This window comes from Loxodonta africana, chromosome 4 (assembly GCF_030014295.1).
Source record: "Loxodonta africana isolate mLoxAfr1 chromosome 4, mLoxAfr1.hap2, whole genome shotgun sequence".
Classification (NCBI taxonomy): Eukaryota; Metazoa; Chordata; class Mammalia; order Proboscidea; family Elephantidae; genus Loxodonta; species Loxodonta africana.
Window position 1 is genome coordinate 6,290,230 of NC_087345.1, and position 20,583 is coordinate 6,310,812.

At 45.1% G+C, this 20,583-nt stretch overlaps 1 protein-coding gene across 4 annotated transcripts in view; it reads right to left on the reverse strand.

Moving 5' to 3' along the window:
- Positions 1-1,270: 1,270 nt before the first annotated feature.
- PPARA (peroxisome proliferator activated receptor alpha) overlaps positions 1,271-20,583 on the reverse strand; it is an 84,931-nt gene continuing 65,618 nt past the window's right edge. For all 4 annotated transcript variants that reach the window (XM_064283373.1, XM_003420893.4, XM_023540004.2 and 1 more), the window contains 4 exons: positions 19,937-20,075; positions 18,591-18,793; positions 10,993-11,440; positions 1,271-5,445 (listed from right to left, as the gene is read on the reverse strand). In XM_064283373.1, the coding sequence (XP_064139443.1) occupies positions 5,198-5,445; positions 10,993-11,440; positions 18,591-18,793; positions 19,937-20,075 (1,038 nt within the window). In that variant the 3' untranslated portion in view covers positions 1,271-5,197. The remainder of the gene's footprint in view (positions 5,446-10,992; positions 11,441-18,590; positions 18,794-19,936; positions 20,076-20,583) is intronic.

Here is a 20,583-nt window from a genome sequence, read left to right on the forward strand (position 1 = left end):
CAACAGGTTTGGTCTGTGTTTTTGTTTGTTTCTGATAAGCCTGCAGCCCACTCCACTGAAATAAAGTTTAAGAATCTGCTGCATTCCACAAAAAATAGATAACAGAACGCATTATGTCATTATCTGAACTAAAACACGAAGGCTCATTTTATTTTCTTAAACTCGCCCAAGTTCCTATTTAGTTTGTATTGTGGTTTCCAAAGAAATACAATGGATTTCACATATTCTGTGTCAGATCCAAATGGGGGATGATGACCACTTTCCTGAATTCTGCTAAACCGGCAGCTAGAAACGTACACCCACCCCAGGAAAAACCCAGACCTCGACCTAAAACCTGGACCGAAGCTTAGAGCTTTCTGTACAAGACATCTTTCAGTGAAGTCCATGGCCTGGGTGAAGTCTGCGGGATTAGGAAGAGGCAAGCTACTTGGTTGTTCAACGGCATAGAAGAATTTGCTGGTTAGTGAGGCACTGTCAGCACAGTTTCGGGTTGATTAGTAAATACTTTGTCACAAACCCTTCTTTGCTGCTCAGAGCTACAGGACAGCCTTTCCGCTCTCTCACTTCTGGCTGTGGCATCTGAGGTGGGCTCAGTGACTTGGCTCTCACCATCGCCTTTGTCAGGAAGATAGAGTCACCGTCACTAAAGACAGATCTGGTTGATAAGAATCATTAATTCCAGTGCAGCCATACCGATGAGCATGTCCAAAAAAAGCCAGGAAAAGAATAAGCACATCAAGTCTGGCTGTGGAGCTTCCCAATGCTTTGCAGAGCCAAGGCTGTGAGAACTGGGCATGTGGGCAGCGAGCCCTCCATTGGTGGCAGCAGTCTGGATCTGTGATTTCTATGGCTGGTATAATCTGGCCTCCCCTGAATCTATGCTGCTGGTCTGGATGTAAACAGAAATGAGGCCTGCAGAGGATGGACCAGCCCTCACTAGCACGGCCTCTCCACTGTCCATGGTCTACCCTGCGTCCCAGCAGAAGCCATGTGTCACGCTCACCCAAGGTGTAAATGATTGGTAATAATGGGAGACAGCACGGCCCATGGAGTCCAAAGCCCTGCTAAGCCAAGCCTTAAATGGGGGACGATTCCATTCGGACCTTCACATGGGGCTGAGGAACAGAGGAGACATGAGCCTGCTCTGAAAGCTGTAAAGAGCCACGGCAGGAGATGGTTAGAGACTTGGCAGGTCTTTCCTGGTGGGGTCTGCGTTTTGAAATAGGTTGAACAGCTACTTAGGCCAGTAAAGGTGGAGGACTCTGGGCCAGGCCAGCTGCAGCTGGAAGTACTGGACTCGCTGGGTGAGGTCAAAACCTGTACCTGCTGCCGTGGAGTTGATTCTGACTCATAGTGACCCTATAGGATGGAGTAGAATTGCTCCATAGGGCTTCCAAGGCTGTAATCTTTATGGAAACAGACTGCCACATCTTTCTTCGGCAGAACAGCTGGTGGGTTTGAACTGCCTACCTTTCGGTTAGCAGCCAAATTCTTAACCACTGTGCCACCAGTGTTTCTCTGAGTTAGAAACAAGAGTTCAAAAAGACACTCCAAAGATGGGTGTGGTCACTGCCTTAACAACAAGGGTCTCCATCCCTCTTTTGCGCCTCCCGCAGGTGAGTGTCCAGTGTACCCGGTGTCATGGTGGCTTGAGAAGGGACGTGAAGCAGGAGTGCATGTAAGCAGACAGAGAAGCACAGATGCTGGTCGGGGTTCAGAGGCCTGAGAGAGTCCCGCTTTCACCCAGGTGCTATTGGGGCACCAGCTGCTTCTCTGACACCCAGGCCAGGCCCAAGCTCACTTCACGGAAATGCCCATGCGGATCTTTAAATCTCCCTTTTAAACAATACAAGTTCTTTGAAAGTCATGTTGCTGAGTGCCCTCAAGGCGATTCTGACTCATAGCAACCCTACAGGACAGAGGAGAACTGCCCCGTAGGGTTTCCTAGGCTGTAACCTTTACAGGAGCAGATTGGCAGGTCTTTTCTCCCATGGAACAGCTGATGGGTTTGAACCACAGACCTTTTGTATAGCAGCTGAGGGGTTAATCATTGCGCCATGAGGGCTCCTTTTAAAAATCCTCTACCCCACCTGTGTTGGCAGCCCTTGGAGCACTGAATTCTGCGTGTGACGCACCCACCCGCCCACCTGCTTGTGCCCAGGAGGCAGGAGGAGGAGGGTCCTGCAGAGGAAGATCATGGTGGGGTGCTCGGTCCCACCGGGAGCACTGGGGTTCAGAGGCATCACTGGGGAGACCTCTGTTGTCCCTTTCTTCCAGCCAGCATGTAGGACAAAGACTATTTGGTAATATCATGGTTTCTGAGGAGTTTGGTACTTTTTTACTACAAAAGTTGAGAAAAAGATGTTTAGACAATGCCTTTTTGAAGAATGGGCCAGGGTGGTGAGAAGGGAGACAGGTGATAGCCAGCCTTCTCCCCCAAGGAGAGGGTCTCGCCCACATGGCTTGAAGCGTCCTGAGCCAGACACATTTCCATTGTACTTGATGCTGGAGACTACTGAAACCCAGTGAGTAATGAAGGCACTCTTGTAATAGTTCTATTTTGAACTAGTGAATTATCAGCTTACGTTTGACTATGGAAGCTTAAGAAATCTTTGTTAGGGTGACTCAAAACATTCTATAATTCATCAAGTGATGATTAGTGACTATGTTATTTAAAATAAATGGGAACATATGATTTTACTTCCTGTTGATACAAGTGGATGGCACCAGGTGAGGTCACTTGGGTCTCCTTGCTGGTTTCCTTGGGGACATCACTGGTAGTCTAGCCAGTCCTGGGGAACCAAAGGCTCACCCATGCTGCTGACCATCATGTGGGCGAATGCACAACCTGCCCCTTTGGTTAGCTCAAAGGGTAATTAATGCTGGAAGCCCAGGGTCAGGAGCCACGTTAAGTAGGTTTCATGAATATTTAAATTTTACGTAATTCAAAGGACAAATTATTCTTCTGGAAGACTGGTGTCAAGCTTCACTGTCTAGCTGGATGGTGTCCATCCAGGGCACATCAGAGTGAGAGGCTGCCACGGACAGTGGAGGGAACACGGACTCGGTATTCAAATCCAGGCTCTGATCCAGCGACCTTGGGCCCAACACCGCCACAAGTCTCTACAGCACCCCGCGTCCTCAGTTGGGGAAACAGCATCTACTGAGTAGCATGGTTCTCACAGGCTGGCTCTTGTCTGGAGGAGGGCGACCTCGTGATTCGTTTCATATATGGAAATACTTTTATTTGCTCCCAGTCCCTAGTACCTGCAGTGCAAACTGTTTTCTGCTGGCCAGCAGATCTTTTGACTGGATCTTTAAAAAACAAACAAACAAATGAAAAGCCAAACCCCCGAAGTGTGTCATTTTTAAAAAGATGTCCTAGTGGTAAATGCTGACTTTTTTCCAGTTGAAGCCTCACAATTTTACTGTCCTTCCTCGTGTGACATTTGCAGAATGCTGATCCCTATCGATCGCAATCACTCTTCAACGGTAAAGAACAGTGATCGTAGAAGAGCCGAATGTTGTAAAGATGGCAGGGCAAGGCACCAAGGGGCATACCCAGGCCATAGGGCGGAGGTCGCGAGGTGCCCAGTGGCCTGAGGAGGCAGAGTCTGGCCTTGAGGTATTGCTGTTGAGAATTGTTGGAAAGTGTGATTATCGGCAACAGTGGGCAGATGTGGACAGACCTAGTGTTTCTGGGTCCACCTTCTCTAGACAGATCATCACCACCGCACTGCGGTTCCAGCTGGACTGAGGTTTAGAAGTTGATCTTTAAGTCTCAAACACACATCTTAGATGTTGGAAAACTGCCTTACGTATAGTCTAAAAGGGAGCTCTGTCTACATCTTTGTAAAGATAATCAGGGTGCTGTGAAATTGGGGATGAAATAAAACCACCACCTGAAGGCCATGGTCCTCGGCCCTCTGGTGTTCCCAGCCAGTTCTCCACCCTCTGGCGCCCCACGCTGGGAAGTCAGAGTTGCCTTATCTCCTCCACCCCAGAGCACCTACTACCATTGAGAGTTAAAAAAATTAAGTTCCCTATTTAAAAGAGCAATACAGGAAAAGACAAAAGAAGCTGCCTTGACACATTGAAAAATAATTTGTTGATTTACCCTCAAAATACTATGGTGCCCACAAACAGCTGAATCGATTGGTTTGGGTTTGGTAGGGAGAGGAATGGGAGGCTAACATGCATTCGGAGTTTCTCCTGTTCCTGTTATCACAGACCCTAGCTTCACACAGGCATCTATCAAGTCCAGGGTGGGGCCATCTTGAGATAGTGTTTTGGGATCTACACAAATCTGGAAAGAGGCTTTTCCACATATCAGCTACCAGCATGAACACAAACCAAAAAAAAAAAAAAAAAAATCCAAACAAACCCATTGTTGTGGAGTCAGTTCTGACTCCTAGTGACCCCACAGGACAAAGCAGAACTGCCCTATAGGGTGTCCAAGGCTATAATCTTTATGGAAGCAGGTGGCCACATCTTTTCTCCCCAGGAGCAGCTGGTGGGTTTGAACGGCCAACCTTTTGGTTAGCATTCGAGCACTTTAAGCACAGCACCACCAGGGCTCCTCCATCATGTACACAGTGAACAGAAAACGCAACCACTGCTGCATTTTGATAGCTTATCAAATAATTCCTTAAAATTCCAAATCTTATGATTAAAAAACAGCAAGTCAGGAAACAGAATTATGTCTTCCAAATAAATACTTTTGCTGCTTTTTAAATACCTAGCCTTTGGACACATCTAGATTGATAAGATTATAAAAGTAGTTAGAAAGTGCTGATTAGTATCCAAAATTACAAAGGTGCACAACACTCAAAAGGGAAGGCAGACCACATATTTTGAGATTACCCAAGAATTAAATGGTAGATTACCAACGGGATAGAGAGAAACCTGCGTGAATGAATGCCACATGCATGGAAATCAGACTGCTGAACACCATTCTTAATTTTCCAAGTCCTGACTGTTAGCCACTGAGCACCAGCATTTGAATGCTTTGCACGCTTTTAGGAGGACTGGTTAAAACAAGAAACGTGGGACGGTATTCGGATTAGCTAGGGTGTACACCCTAAGATGAAAGTGGTGGGCGTTTGTGCAAAGTTGTGTGGCTCCAATTCCCCATTTGTAGTGCTGTCAGCGTTAAATATTCTTGAAGAGTTTGTTTTTCTTGTGTGTTTACAGGCACTCAGTACATGTCCCTGTAGATTTCTTGCAGCAGTGGGTGCAGGGCTGCGTCGGATTCTGTCTTTTTGATGATCTGCACGAGCTGCGCATGCTCTGTGACCAGCTGCCGCAGGTCTGCCATCTTTTGGAGCAGTTTTGGGAAGAGGAAGCTGTCATCTGGGTGGTTGCTTTGCAAGTGGAGTTTAAGCACGTGCACAATACCTTCCTGCATTTTTTCAATGTGCTGTACGTTTAAAAGGCCGGGACGATCTGTTCTCAACAGAAAAAACGAGAGGTTTGAGTGTGAGAATTAGTGTTTTAGCGCCTAAGTGTTTACCAGATTGAATTGTGTCCCCACAAAATATGTGCTGTAAATCCTGACATCTATGCCTGTGGTTATAATCCCATTTGGGAATGGACTGTCTTTGTTATGTTAATGAGACAGGACTAGTGTAGGGTATGTCTTGAGCCAATCTCTTTTGAGATATAAAAGAGATTAAACAAGCAAGCTAAGACGCAGAGAGGAAGAGCGATGCCAAGCCACATGAAGACCGCCCAGGAGCAGAAACTCAAAAGAGACAAGGACCTTCCTCCAGAGCCAAAAGAGAAAGGCTTCCCCTAGAGCTGGCACCCTGAATTAGGATTTCTGGCCTCCTAAACTGTGAGAAAGTAAATTTCTGTTCGTTAAAGCCACCCACTTGTGGTATTTCCGTTATGGTAACAACAGATAACTAAGAATTTGGTACCATGAGTGGGGTGCCACTCTAACAGATACCTAAAATATGGAAGCGTTTTTGGAATTGGGTAATGGGTAGAGGCTGGAAGAGTTTTAAGGTGCCTATTGAAGAGACTTGGTAGAGTCATGGATGTCAAAGGCAATTCTGGTGAGGGCTCAGAAGGAAGTGAGGTGAACTACAGAGAAAGCCTCTACCATCTTAGAGAATATATATGGTACCAGCAACAGAATGTTGTTAGAAACGTGGTCGTTAAATGTGCTTCTGGTGAGGCTTTAAAGGAAAACGATGAACACATGATTGGACAGTGGAAGAAGGGAGATGCTTTATATGCAGCGGCAAAGAACTTGTCTGAATAACATTCGAATGTTTGGTAAAAGGTAGAACTTATAAGTGATGAACTTGGATATCTGGCTGAAGAGATTTCTAAACAAGATATTGAAGGAGCCATGTGGTTTCTCCTTGCTGCATATAGTAAAATGCAAGAAGAAAGAGATGGATTTAAAAATGAACTGTGCAAAATGAAAACAAAGCATAAATATTTGGAAAATTCTGTTGTACAAACTAAAGAAATGTGTCCTAGAATTTTCACCAGCAATGTGGCTATACAAACTTTTGTTAAAGAGATCAAGCCTGCGACTGATGGATCTAGCCAACTACCACAGCAGAAAACCCACCAGCTTAGACTAAAGGAGACAGAGAAAGAATGAAAGGAAAGAACACTGTCTGCCTCTTGGAATTCTACAGGCAGGAAACAGGCCAAAGGAGCTGTATCTGTTATCCTCCATGAAAAGAAAAGGACCATCCCTGGAGCAGCTCGGAGATCTGCAGAACTGTTGGAAGCAGGGTTGCATCAGTTTCAAAGGGCGGAGTCATGGCCTCCTAGGTTTAAAAGAGCCAAATCTTCACCAAGTCATTTCAGGAGTGTGGGGCTGCTGTTCTTGAGTGCCAGGAGGATCAGGATGCTGCTCAAAGCTGAGGGGGCAGGGCTGCCATCCCCAGGGAGCAGAAAAACGGGGATTACCGGGGCCAGGGGGTGAGGTTGCCACTCAGATGGACTAGGAGAATGGGGCCACCCAAAGCAGAGGGTGCAAAGTAGCTGTCCCAGTGGGCCTGGAAGGTGGAACTAAAGCCCAGGACCAAGGGGCCAACACCCAGAGTCTAGAGGACGGGGCCATTGCCCAGATGGTCCCAAAGAACAGAGGATTATTTTTGAGCCTTAAGAGCTAATGTAAATTGTTCTGCTGGGTTTTGGACTTGCTTGGTGCCTGTTACCCCTTCTTTGCCTCCAATTTCTCCCATTTGTAATGGAAATGTCTACCGTACCTGTTCCACCATTGTACTCTGGACACAGATAACTCGTAGTTTAGATTTCACAGGTTCACAGATGAAAAGGAATTGTGCCCCAGGATGGAATACACTTAAAGTTTCACCCATATTTGATTTAGATGATTCAAAAGATGAGATTTTGGACTTGGAGTTGATTTAAGACTTTGGGAATGATGTGATGGAGTGAATGTGTCTTGCATGTGAATTTTTGGGGATCAAACCAAAATCCCGCTGCCGTCGAGTGAATTCCGACTCGTAGCAACCCTGTATAGGACAGAGTAGAACTGCCCCACGGGCGTTCCAAGGCTGTAAATCTTTACAGAAGCCAACTGCCACATCTTTCTCCTGCAGAGTGGCTGGTGGGTTCAAACCACCTTGGGGATCAAAGGGTAGAATGTTATGGATTGAACTGCGTCCCCCCAAAATATGTGTTGTAAATCCTAACGTCTATGCCCGTGGTTATAATCCCATTTGGGAGTGGATTATCTTTGTTATGTTAATGAGACAGGATTAGTGTAGGGTGTGTTTTGAGTCAATTTCTTGAGATACGAAAGAGATTGAACAAGCAAGCTAAGAAGCAGAGATAGAGGAAGAGATACCAGACCCAGTAGCAGAAGCTCAAAGAGACAAGGATCTTCCTCCAGAGCTGAGAGAGACAGAAAGCCTTCCCCTAGAGCCGGCACATCCTGAATTCAGCCTTCTAGCCTCCTAAACTGTGAAAAAATAAATTTCTATTTATTAAAGCTACTCACTTGTGGTATTTCTGTTATAGCAGCACTAGATAACTAAAACACCAGTTTTAGCCACCAAACCTTCCTGTTTTACATGGCTTTTCTTACAAAAAGGTCCCTGAATGGTGCCAACAGTTTGCAGTCAGCTACTAACCTAAAGGTTGGTGGTTCAAACCCACCCAGCAGTGCAGTGGAAGAAAGGCCTGATGACCTGCTTGTTGTTGTTAGTTGCCATCGAGTTGATTCTGACTCACAATGACCCCATGTGTGCAGAGCAGAACTGCTTAATAAAGTTTTCAAGCCTGTGGTCTTTCAGAAGCAGATCTCCAGGCCTGTCTTCTCAGGCACCTCTGGGTGGGTTCGAACTGCCAACCTTTGGCTAGTAGTTGAGTGCTTAAACATTTGTGCCACTCATGAAAACCCTATAGAACAGTTCTACTGTGTAACACGTCGGGGTGCCATAAGTTGGAATCAACTTGACCACAACGGGTTTGGGCTTTTTTTTTTTTTTCTTACAAAAAGCCTGACTGCCTTTGTTGTTAGTGTTTTTAGGTGCTGTTGAGGTCAGTTCCAACTCATAGCGATCCCGTGTACAACAGAACAAAACACTGCCTGGTCCTGGGCCATCCTTAAGATCATTTTTATGCTTGAGCCTATTGTTACAGCCACTGTGTCAATCCATCTCGTTGAGTGTCTTCCTCTTTTTCACTGGATCTCTACTCTAACAAGCATGATGTCCTCCAGGGACTGGTCCCTCCTGACATGTCCAAAGTATATGTGACACGTAGTCTCGCCATCCTCACTTCTAACAAGAGTTCTGGCTGATTCTTCTTTTGTCTTTGGCTACCTTTAGACACTGTCAATTTGATTAGAAGAAACAGATTTTTCCAAGGTTGCTAAGCCTCATACGGCAGACAGGACCAATACCCACACGTAAATATTTATACTCCTTGGACCCAGTATCACCTGAAATTGACTACCTTACAGTGTTGACCCATCATTTTGTATTTCTCTGGTTACCACCCGCCAGGGGAAAAACCCCCAAACATACCAGAAGTAACTATGTTTAGATGATGATTACAACAACCCATTTTGCAGAATATGAGAAATCAAGTTCTTCCTCCTGAGTCAAAACTAGATATTGGATCCCAGTTTTTCACCAACATCTAAGTGGTGCTATGATGTCGGATGAGCCCTGGTGGCACACTAGTTAAGAGCTTAGGCTGGTAACCAAAAAGTTGGTGGTTTGAATCCACCAGCCACTTCTTGGAAACTCTATGGGGCAGTTGTACTCTGTCCTATAGGGTTGCTATGAGTTGGAATTGACTCAACGGCAACGGGTTTGGTTTTTTCTATTTGTGGCATCAAGCCCTGTTGCTGTGCCTCTTCTGTGACTGGGCTGAGAAGGAAGTACAAGAGAAATGAACAGTGAACAGGAGCCCGATATGGCCAGCGGGTGGGGCAGGCTGAGACTTGGTGCAGGAAGTGCAAAGGTCCACCCCAGGTGAGCTCCCTGCGGGAGTGGCACTGGCCTTCCTAGGCCAGCCCCAGGCCATGTGTCCTACCTCTACCTCTGCGTCCAGGAAAATACCACCCAGATCCAATGTGTGCTTGCTTTAAAGCCCCATTCATTACTATGCTTTTCAGTAGCGTTGGTTCATCCTGTGGATTCTGAGTCTTTATTCTTTTTATAATTGTAAAAGAGTTTACAAGTTCTTAAACTGAAATGAAAAAAAAAAGAAGCGAACCCCCCTCATAATTTTAGTCCTCTCACAGGTTTAACGTATATCTCACTAGACAGTTGGTTCATATATACGCGCGCACACACACACACAAACCCATTGCTGTTGAGTCGATTCCGACTCATAGCGACCCTATAGGACAGAGTGGAACTGCCCCATAGGGTTTCCAAGGAGTGGCTGGTGGAATTGAACAGCTGACCTTTCGCTTAGCAGCCAAAAGCTTAACCACTGTGCCACTAGGGCTCCATATACACACACACATATATGTAAATATAAGAAGCCTTGGTTAAGTACTTGGCTGCTAACTGAAAGGTTGATGGTTCAAACCCACCCAGTGGCTCTGTGGGAGAAGGACCTGGCGATCTGCTTCTGTAAAGATTACAGCCTAGGAAACCCTGTGGGGCGGTTCTGCTCTGACACGTGGGGTCGCTGTAAGTTGGAACTGACCAGATATCACCTAACACAACATATGTGTATATATATATATATATATGTGTGTGTGTGTGTATATATAAATGTATATTTGATTACAATTTCTTTTGCAAAAATGGGATCACATTACACATAAATAGTTTTGCAATTGCTTTTACCCACAACACTTTATCTCGGGGTGTAGGAAAGGGCAGTGACAAATTACGTACTGCTGCTTTGCCCTTTTGTACTTTACGCCGTAACGTAAGTGCTTCCTCTTCCGACTAGAGCCCAGCTGGACAGCAGCAGGGACATGCTTGCAGTTCCGGGCTGCCCTTGCCAGCTCCCCTCCCGGCGTCTAGGAGGTTGCCGGCAGCCTCTATCTAGACACACATCAGTCATGAAAGACTGGCGTGGCTTCCGGCAGCATGGTGGGCGGCCACCCCGTCAGCCCCTGCCAAGGCTGGAGAAGGTCAGCTGAGTTTACAGTAGAGGGATGACCTTGCCAGATCCGGGACAGGGCTATTTAAAGGAACATGACACCAAGCCAAAAATCTGGCAGTGTAGAGCCAACTTCCCTGCAGAGAGGCCCAGATTCTCCTTCACGGGGATGAGTTTCCTCTGGCAAGGCAAACCTCGTAATCACTGCCAGTTAGGTACTGAAATTTCTCAGGATGAAATAGCATGAGCATATCAACAGTGACAGCTACTATACTAACACCTCTCTGGAGCTTTATAGAATACTGTCGCGTACATGCCATCACCGAATTCTAGGCAATGGCAACACAATGACCCTATCGGTGCTCAGGCCACTGGCCCAAGCTCCAGCTGACATGACAGTGGTATGAGCAGACTGGGTGGGTAACTTACCCCCACAGCAAATGATAGCAGCCACAAAGAGGGAAATATCGCTGTCGTCCAGCTCCAGTGCATTGAACTTCATTGCAAAATCAAACTTGGGCTCCATGATGTCGCAGAACGGTTTTCTTAGGCTCTTTAGGAATTCCCGAGTTATAAAACCATTCCCATATGCAACCAGCATCCCATCTTTGTTCATCACAGAAGACAGCATTGCAAATATGGCCTCGTAGACGCCATATTTTAGCAAAGTCACTTGATCATTCAAGTCTAAGTTGGCGAAGCCTGGGATGGACTTGGCAAACTCTGTGAGCTCCGTGACGGTCTCCACTGACGTGCACTGGCAGCAGTGGAAGATGCGGACCTCTGCCTCCTTGTTCTGGATGCCGTTGGCCACCAGCTTGGCCACCAGCGTCTTCTCAGCCATGCACAATGTCTCCATATCGTGTATGACAAAAGGCTGCAAGGACAGACACTGGAATAAATCAGAGGATTTGTGACCAGTGACACTGTTAACTATCAATCAACTAATGAGCACCACTGGATCCAAATCACCAGGCTTGGTGCTACAGAGAACTCAGAATGCGTATAAAATACAGTCCTCAAACCACTTTAAGTTTAGTTGGGGACAATTAGACATTCATGGAAAACTCACAGTGTAAATCAGTAAGATAGTAATTGTCATCGTCTGACATTGGGTATGGATTTCACTGCTAAGAAACTCAAACACTGATTTTGGCAATGGCACTAACAAGAGAATATTAGCAAAGCACCTTTAGCATTTTGAAATATTTTCTGAATTCCCAAATACTATTACAATAACCTTAATAGCAATCACTCTTAATTTGACCATTTTATGAACTTCAGTGGTAACCACTGTCATTTAACACTGACTGTTGAATGGACAAATCTGGCTTGTACTATGTAACTCCAAAAGTTGGCATATGTACAGAAAGAGGCAAACAAGCATTGTTAAACTGTTGCACTTTTGGGATAAACTGGAAAAGCCTTGAAGTGCCCTTGTTTCTCTGTGCACAAGACTGAAACCTTCACATCAGTGTCCTGTGTCTTCGTACAAAGGCTGAATCCCTGTGGCAGCTCCCTATGTCTTGCTGGACCTTCTGTGCCCGAACCTTCTGATCTTGCCATCTTAGAAAGATCTAGTGGTGGAAAGAAGAGATGGTTGCCCAGAAGGGGTAATTATACGTCTGGTGGGGCTCGAAGACCACTGCTGGTCAACGCTGACATCTTCGTGTAGAACAGAAGAGATGACACTGCCTAAGGCATTGGTTTGATTTACAAGGTATCCTATTGTTGGGTGCCATGGAGCTGAGTTTTGACTCTTGGTGACCCCGTGTGACAAAGCAGAACTGCCCTATAGGGTTTTTTAGGCTGTTAATCTGTATGGAAGCAGATTGCCAGGTCTTTCTCCCATGGAGCCACTGGGTGGGTTTGAACTGCCAACCTTTTGGTTAGCAGCCTAGTGCTTAAACATTGTACCACCAGGGCTCCTTAGCTATTCCATCCCAAAAAAATCAAGCCTATTGCCATCGAGTAAATTCCGACTTACAGCACTTATTTCACCACCAGGGCCCCTATAGCTGTTCTATAGGACATGCAAATACAGACCAACAAGGCAATGGGGCCAAGGCATGTTTTCAGTCCCTACTGGAGTCCATGAACATAGAACATGGGAACGCCCCAGTGATTTTTAAGAATTGCTCTGCCCGTGGGCAGAGCACTTCACTGTTCATGCGCCTGGACCTGGGATGTGAAGCGTCCTCTATTTGGAGCTCAGGCGAGCACCTTGAGAAGTCACAGCACATGGCCATTTCAGGGCACCTTTGAGGAGGTCCCTGTGCAAAGGCCAGGGGAGAGTGTTGGTAACAACAGTGTTGGCAACAATCAGACTGACTGTCTTGAAATGTTTAAACAGAATCAGAACTTGTAATCTAGTGTCAGAAAAAAAACTATCCAATTCTGCATCTAAGGAAAGGGGATATTTAAAAAATTATCCACAAATGCGTGAAAACATACCAAATACGAAACTCAAAGCCGAGTCTTATTAAGGAAGACTAAAACTGTCTTCCCTAAAGACCTTAAAAATGGGTCAGATGACCAAGTCGGGGGCGGCTCTGCCTGAAGGTAGAAGAATGGGCTGTGGGAAACAGAATCAAACCCAAGAGGCTTCTGCATATGGCTGAGTAGTTCCTACAAGACTGGACCCTCCCACAAGTTAAGAACTATAAGCTCTGGACAAAACACACACAAAAAAACAATAACCAAAGGCACTGGAGAGTGAACGCAAGCAGGTGGAATCTGGAGGGCGTCAACTTTGGAAGTAGGGATGGAGTGAGGGCTGAGTGTCATCTTCACAGCCCACGGGCAGGAAAACTTGCAGACCTGCAGGCCTCATGGAGCAGAGGGCATGCCTGAAGCAATCACAGCCACTGGGATGTGTGGGGCAGGGGAGCTGGGAAGGACTGAGCCAGAGAAGGAAGCCCCAACTTCTGTGTGTAAGCTCTGCCCAAATGTCAACCCCTGAACTGAAACAAGCATGGGGCGGATTCAAAGCAGTACAGCTAGGGCTGAACTGAGCTGAAATTTGAGCTTCCTCCCCATACAGGCGAGGCAGAGTTTATAGCTTGAGCCCAACCAAGGTGATTGCCTACTAAAACAAAACAAAAACAAACCAGCACTCTCCATAGGAATATAACAGAACTCAAAGTATCCATAACGTAACTTTTACAACATCCAGGATGCAATCCAAAAGTACTCCACAAATGAAGAACCAGAGGAATGTGACCGTTCTCTAGAGAAAAAACAATCAACAGAGACCAACACCAAAATGACTGGATGTTGGAAATGGTGGATGGGCACCCCAAGCAGGACAAAGACAAAGAAGATCACTCCTAAGCCCATCTTGGCCCAACTGCTGAAAAACGAAGACAAAGAGAAAATCTTAAAAGCAGTCAGAGAAAAACAGGACATTACTTAAGGGAGAAGACAATCAAATGACTTCTGATCGGAAACCATGGATGGTGGAAGACAGTGGCATAACATCTTTAAACAGTACTTCGTATGAAAAGTTACGCAGCGGTCTTCTTTCAGGAAAAGTTTAACTGTAGATTATTGGTAGGTTTACTTTGGATGAAATTATTTAATAAGCTTTTGGTTATGTGGACTACACATTTCTAGAAACAGTATAAAATATTAAATATGATTTTCATTCTGAAGACAAGTAGTATGTGTAATATTTGACCATAATGCAGCAGGCAAAAATCCCAAGACAGCAACATCTGTCTAAAGACACAAAGCTGTTCCAAGACGGCATCGGAGAAGCCATCTTTATTCCTAAGATCCTAAAATGTTGAGAATGACATTAGAACTCCTCTTTCAAAACTGGTTTTAGAACCTGTTCTCAGCCAAAGATAAAAAATTAGTCTCCCTGACTCACATGTATGTATTTTTTAAAACCAGAAGCTTTACTCTGTTTAACCCCAATTTACATATCAGGCTGGCTGCAGGTGACTCATGGTTTTGCCTAAAATTCAATGATATTAGCAGAGGGTAAAGATTTCCACAACTGAAAATATACAAGACTCTGAAGATAATTCCCAACAATTCTGAGCAACAGGAGAATCTTTGAAATAAAGCTGTGATGCCCCCAAGTTATTACTTTATTCATTTGAGTGGTAAATTCTGATATGTTCTCTAGATTATAAAGTAACAAACCAAAAAATCCCGATATTTAAACCAAACAACAGTTCAGCTTGACTAGTAAAAAATGTCTGCCTTGAGCGTTATGCTCTTTTAGGAACTATTTATATGGGATCAAGTTAACAATAGTAATTTGAAAGGTCAGACAGAAAAGTTTGGGGACAGTGAGTTTATGTTAATGGGGAAGGAACAATTCAGAAAAGGAGAGTGAGAATGGTTACACAACTTGGAGAATGTAATCAGTGACACTGAATTATACATGTAAAAATTGTTGAATTGGTGTATGTTCTGCTGTGTATATTCTCAACGACAACAAAAAATAAAATACATTTTTTAAAAGTTAAAAAAATAAGGACAAAAACTAATACACAAAATTTTCATCGCAGCATTGAATTAAAGCAAAAATTTTGTACTAAACTAAACACCTTATACTTCAAATTTCTACCCTCTAAATATTCAGTGCCAGCGAGTTGGCTTTTTGTTTTTAACTGAACGCCCTCACCATTTTTCGGAGGTGCAGCTAGCTCTGAAAAAGCAAAGGCAGCTAAGCCTGAGTGACAGCAAGAGAGTGCATGTGTGTGAGGGAGTGTGAGTGTGTGACAGAGTGTGTATGTGAGTACTGTGAGGGTGATGGTGTGTGAGTCAGGGAGTACACGTGTGTGTATGTTAGAGTGTGTGTGAGAGAGGGGGTGTGTGTGAGTATAGGTGAGAGTGTGAGATGGTGTGTGAGGTGTGTCAGTGAGTATGTGAGGGTGTGAGGGTGTGTCAGAGAGTTTGAGAGGGTGTGTGTGTGTGAGGCTGTGTGTATGTGAGGGTGTGTGAGAGCATGTGTGTGTGTGAGGAAGTGTGTGAGAGTGTGTAAGAGGGAGTGTGATCTGTGAGAGTGTATGTGAGGGTGTGTGTGAGGGCATGTGTTGAGTGTATGTGTGAGCATGTGTGTGTGAGAGGGTATTTGAGAGTGTGAGAGGGTACATGAGTGTGTGTGTATGTGAGAATGTGTGAGTGTATGTGACTGTGTGAGGGTATGTAAGTGTGCATGAGAGTGTGTGTGAGGGTGTTTGAGAGTTTGTGTGAGTGTGTGAGGGTGTGTAAGGCGTGTGTGTATGTAAGCGTGCGTGTGTGAGGGTGTGTAAGTGTGTGAGACAGAATGTGTTGGGGCCTGAGCCCTTGGTGGCTGGGGACACAGACATCACAAGAAAGGAAGGGACTTCGTTAACACTCCTCACAGTCTAATTTTCATGTTGCTTCAAGAATCTTTTCGTGACTGTCTTAACTCCTGACAGGCCATCAAATTATCTTTTTAAGACACTGTTGAAAAAGCACCTGCTTTGGAATCCACATTCAGAAGGAGCAACTGTTCTCCTTCCTCCCCTCGGCTGTCTCTGTCCCTTTTACCCTCAAATCAGCTAGGCCACAAGCTCCCCCAGAAGAGCACAGACCTGCCCACTCAGGGTCCTGGGCACTGTCAGTACCGGAACCACAGGCTCATATCCAGTCCCAGTAGCCAGATGGAAGCAGACGCTAGCCAGCCTCCTGTCATCCCCCTCTTCCTTCCCCCTCCCGACCCCTCTTCTCCATCCTCCCAGCCCCGGCAGTGCTCTCACTCCTGGGTGACCCAGCTCCTGACCCAGGTCAAGGGGCTTTGCTTTAGCTGATGGAAAGGCCGCAGAGGGGGTTTTCACAAATGAAGGAACGTCTACTGCAAAGATTAAACCCAGTTCTCCACTTCTACAAACCAGAGGACTACAAACAAACAAAAAAAAACTAAACCCATTGCCATTGAGTAGATTCTGACTCATAGCAACTCTACAGGACGGAGTAGAAATGCCCCATAGAGTTTCCAAGGAGCAGCTGGTGGATTCAAAGGGCCCACCTCTTAGTTATCAACTATAGCACTCAACCACTATGCCACCAGGGTTTCTGACTACGTTGAAGTTAAAAGCTGTCCAGCATCTCTCTTTCCCCACCAAGATTTCAGACATTTCCGGGCCTAGCTATGGTCTGAGCTTCAGGAGCTCGAGCGTGGCCTCACCCCAGCTGTCCCTGCGGGAGGATGCAGCTCCTGAGGCCTGGGCAGCAGCATGGCTGCTCCATTGTGCTCCTTCCCTGGTGCACAAGGCCGCCTTTACTACAGGCATGTGACCATGCCTCCTCCGTCTCTCCTCCTCCCGCCTCCAGGCACCCCTCGGTGGTGGTGTTGCAGCATGCAGAGGCTGGTGTGGCTTCCTAAAGCTCTGTCAACACCAAACATGTCCTCTTGACAAAGCCTCCCCACGCCCACAGATCTGGATATTTGAGAAAAGCAGGCTCCACTTTCCAGGTAATTACTGTGTGTCCCGGGTTGGAACTTTCATGAAACGGTTGTTGAGTAAAAAACAAAACAGAACAAAACAAAAACCCACTGCTGACCCCAGTGCTGTAAGAACGAGGCTGGCCTGGAGCTCACAGTGTACTCTCATGCAATGAGCCTACATCCCAACAGGGGGCGCTGCCTGTGAGCCTGGTGCTGGGTGCCCTGGTTTGGAGGCCTGAGGGGCAGGGGTAGGCACTGGACTCCCAGTGGTACAACAGGTTCTGTTTTTCTTAGACAGTTAACCCCAATCCTAACCACTACTCTGTTAATTATTTCCTCAGGACGGAAAGCCAACAGCCCCCTCTCTGAGCTAACTGGCTCTGTCGGCCACCACAGGGCTCCTCTCAGTGACGCCTGCCACGTGCACTCTGTGGAAACCAAAGTCACGTTGAACAGGAGTGTTTTGTTAAAGATGATGTCTCGGTTTGCTCTAAATTCTTAAAATCCAGGGGAGAAACAGATCTCAAACAAAGTCGGCTACCCTAATTCTGGCTTGTGCCAATCATTTTTAGAATAGCTATTTATTCAAAGCTTAGGGGTTGCCTTTGCTTTCACCCTTGTGATGGAGAAAGGGGCCGCCCACCATGGGTCACCTGGCGTGGGTGTGGCTTTACCAATTTAATGGAGTTTGCTGGAACCCTTCTAAGATGTCTTGGCAGATTTAATTGGACAATACGCTAAAGAATTGAAGACTCAGTAAAAAGAGGTTTGGTCTGTTCATGAAAGTGAGCAGCTTGTGAAATACTTTATTTTCCTGTGACTAAAAATTCTGGCTTGTAATTCCCAGTAAGGACTGCTTGAAACTACTCATTACTTCAAATCAAACTTGTTTGGCCATGTTTACAGGAAAAAGGCAAAATATCTTTATTTGCCGACCTCAGGCTGTCCCTCCCTTTGAAGGCAGCTCCGAGGTTAGTTGTACTTTAGAGGAAAGACCTATTTAACTACGGGGATGGGGGCTGCCTGACATCAGGCCGGCTGATGAAGTGTAGGAGGGTCTTCGAGGGGCAATCTAGTTCCTACTGAAAATGTCCAAAAAGAAAATAAAGCTTCTGTCATGCCCATTCTAAGCCCTATGATGTCACAGAAAAAAGCAGGTGTGAGGGCGCACAGATGCCAGGGAAGACAGTGTTGTTTTAGAAGAAAAGACCCAAGAACGCATTTGGAGGGGAAAGTGAATGACTTCGTTTTTTGGCATTAAAATAGGGATTAAAAAAAAAATGCATTTAAGAAATGACCCTAGTACATGGTAAGCTATTAACTAGATTTTTTTGAGTGTGTTAATTACACAGTCATGAAAATAACTTGCTTGCTTTGAAGCAGGCCACACCAAGAAGACAGGAGCTGCTGTGAAGCTGCATTTTAGGGTCTGGGGAGGAAATCTTTCCACGTCCATTGTCTTTAGTTTGCCTTTGGCCTGCGTATTATTTTCCCAACATTTCATACTCGTATCTTCAAGCAATCTCTAGACTGTGGTTGTCACGGTGCTAAGGGAACACTTCAATGGCTACAATAAAACAGCAGCAAAAACACCTACTGGATTGTTGCTGGCTTTCCCTGCAAGGATGACTCTGGCTTTGACCTTGTTCATGTTAAAGTTCTTCAGGTAGGCCTCGTAAATTCTCTTGGCAAGAAATTTGAGATCTGCAGTTTCAGTATCTTCGAGATCATGGTCACATGTAAGGATCTCTGCTTTCAATTTGGCTTTTTCGGACCTTGGCATTCGTCCAAAACGAATTGCTGGGGGTGGAGGGGGGAGATGAAATAATGGGAAACAAACAAATGAACAACACAGTGGCGGAGGCAACACAGACAATGGCTAATGGGCCAACGACAAGCTCAAACCATGAATTAAACCAGGAATGGGAAGCTACCAGGAAAGGAAAATCTAGTTCTCATTATGATTCAACTTTCCCTTCTGGAGAGAGAAAAAGAAAACTCAAACTCCATAAATACCAGACATTTTTTTTTTTTTACAAAGGCAAAAAAAAAAAGTAACGCCATTACTCATTTCATTTGTATGATGAATTTAAGGGGACTATCAACTTTTTTTTTTTTTTAATCAACTTTTAGGAAACCCTGGTGGTGTAGTGGTTAAGTGCTACAGCTGCTAACCAAAGGGTCAGCAGTTCAAATCCACCAGGCACTCCGTGGAATCAACTTTTAGGTACATAATCGATCCTTTGGGTTAAGAGGATCAAAATAGCCCTTGGAAGGAATACATAAAATCTTTCTTTTTCTTTTTCCAGAAGATAAAGATATAATTCTAATGAACCAGTTATTCTACGTTTTGTTTCACATAGTAATTGTTGTTGCTGTTAGTCGCCACAAAGTCTATCCCGACTCGTGGTGGCCCCACGCGTGCATGCTAGGGCTGCGTCAGCGCAACTGCTCCACAGGGTCTTCGAGGCTGGGAACTTCCAGAAGCAGATTGCCAGGCCTGTCTTCCGAAGCACCTCTGGGTGGGTTTGAACCACCAACCTTTTGGCTAGTAGTTAAGCACTTAACTAATTGTGCCACCCTGGGGCTTGTATACCTAACACGTTCTAAAATGACAGCATGTAGAATATAACTAAATTTATAATGTGGTAAAATGTTTAAAATGACACACACTTACTGGGTATGATCTGAACTTTAAATCCCTGTGATTTCCAACCGGTTTCAGAGTTTTAATCTAAGTCTTACCACTTGAGGTTGTTAACGATAACTCCAAGTGTCCTGCTCAATCTCAGTTATTTGAGAGTCATCCTCTTAGGTGATTATGATTACAAAGGGATCAGGGTATTCAGGGCGGGAGCACAGTCATCTGAAATGCAGTCCACTCCCCCAGAACAGGGGGGCAGCTGAGGGAGAACTGGGGGGTGTGGTGCTGGCCTTACCTACCATTATGTGACATCCCCACCGAGAGGCACTTGTGGAAACGGCAATATTGGCACTTGTTTCGATTCTTTTTCTGAATCTTGCAGCTGCGATCACATTTGTCATAAACCAGCTTTAGCCGAATGGTTCGACGAAAAAAACCCTGTAAGATTAATATACAGTTAAGTAAAGAACATGGTCCCCCGGTAGGCTGTCATTGCCGTAGTCATGCGTCTGGTCATTGTCACTCCTTAAGTGAGTTAAATGCAGAGAAAGAGTTCTTCTAAAGAGTCTGGCGTAACTGGGCGAAACTGAAAATCTTAAACTTAATAACATTTAAAATACAAAAATAATAACATGTGGCCTAATTCAAAGTGATTTCAAAGTGTCCTTATCTAACTCGGGCCGATACAACTACAATTTTCCAAAGAGTTACTTAGCCCCACTAAGATTTCTGCAAATGGAACTTTTTTCTCTTATGTGATGTATCCATATTTGTGACTCAAAACTTTCTGGAAAATTTTGGAAAAGATTATTAATTCTCTAAAAAACAAAAATTATAGTAACAGGAAACCGGCTGTTTGTAAATAATTTTCTTGCTTTATAAGATCATCTTAAACTTTACCCAGTTAAAAACAGCTTTATTATTAAGCCCACAAAACGCAAAACTA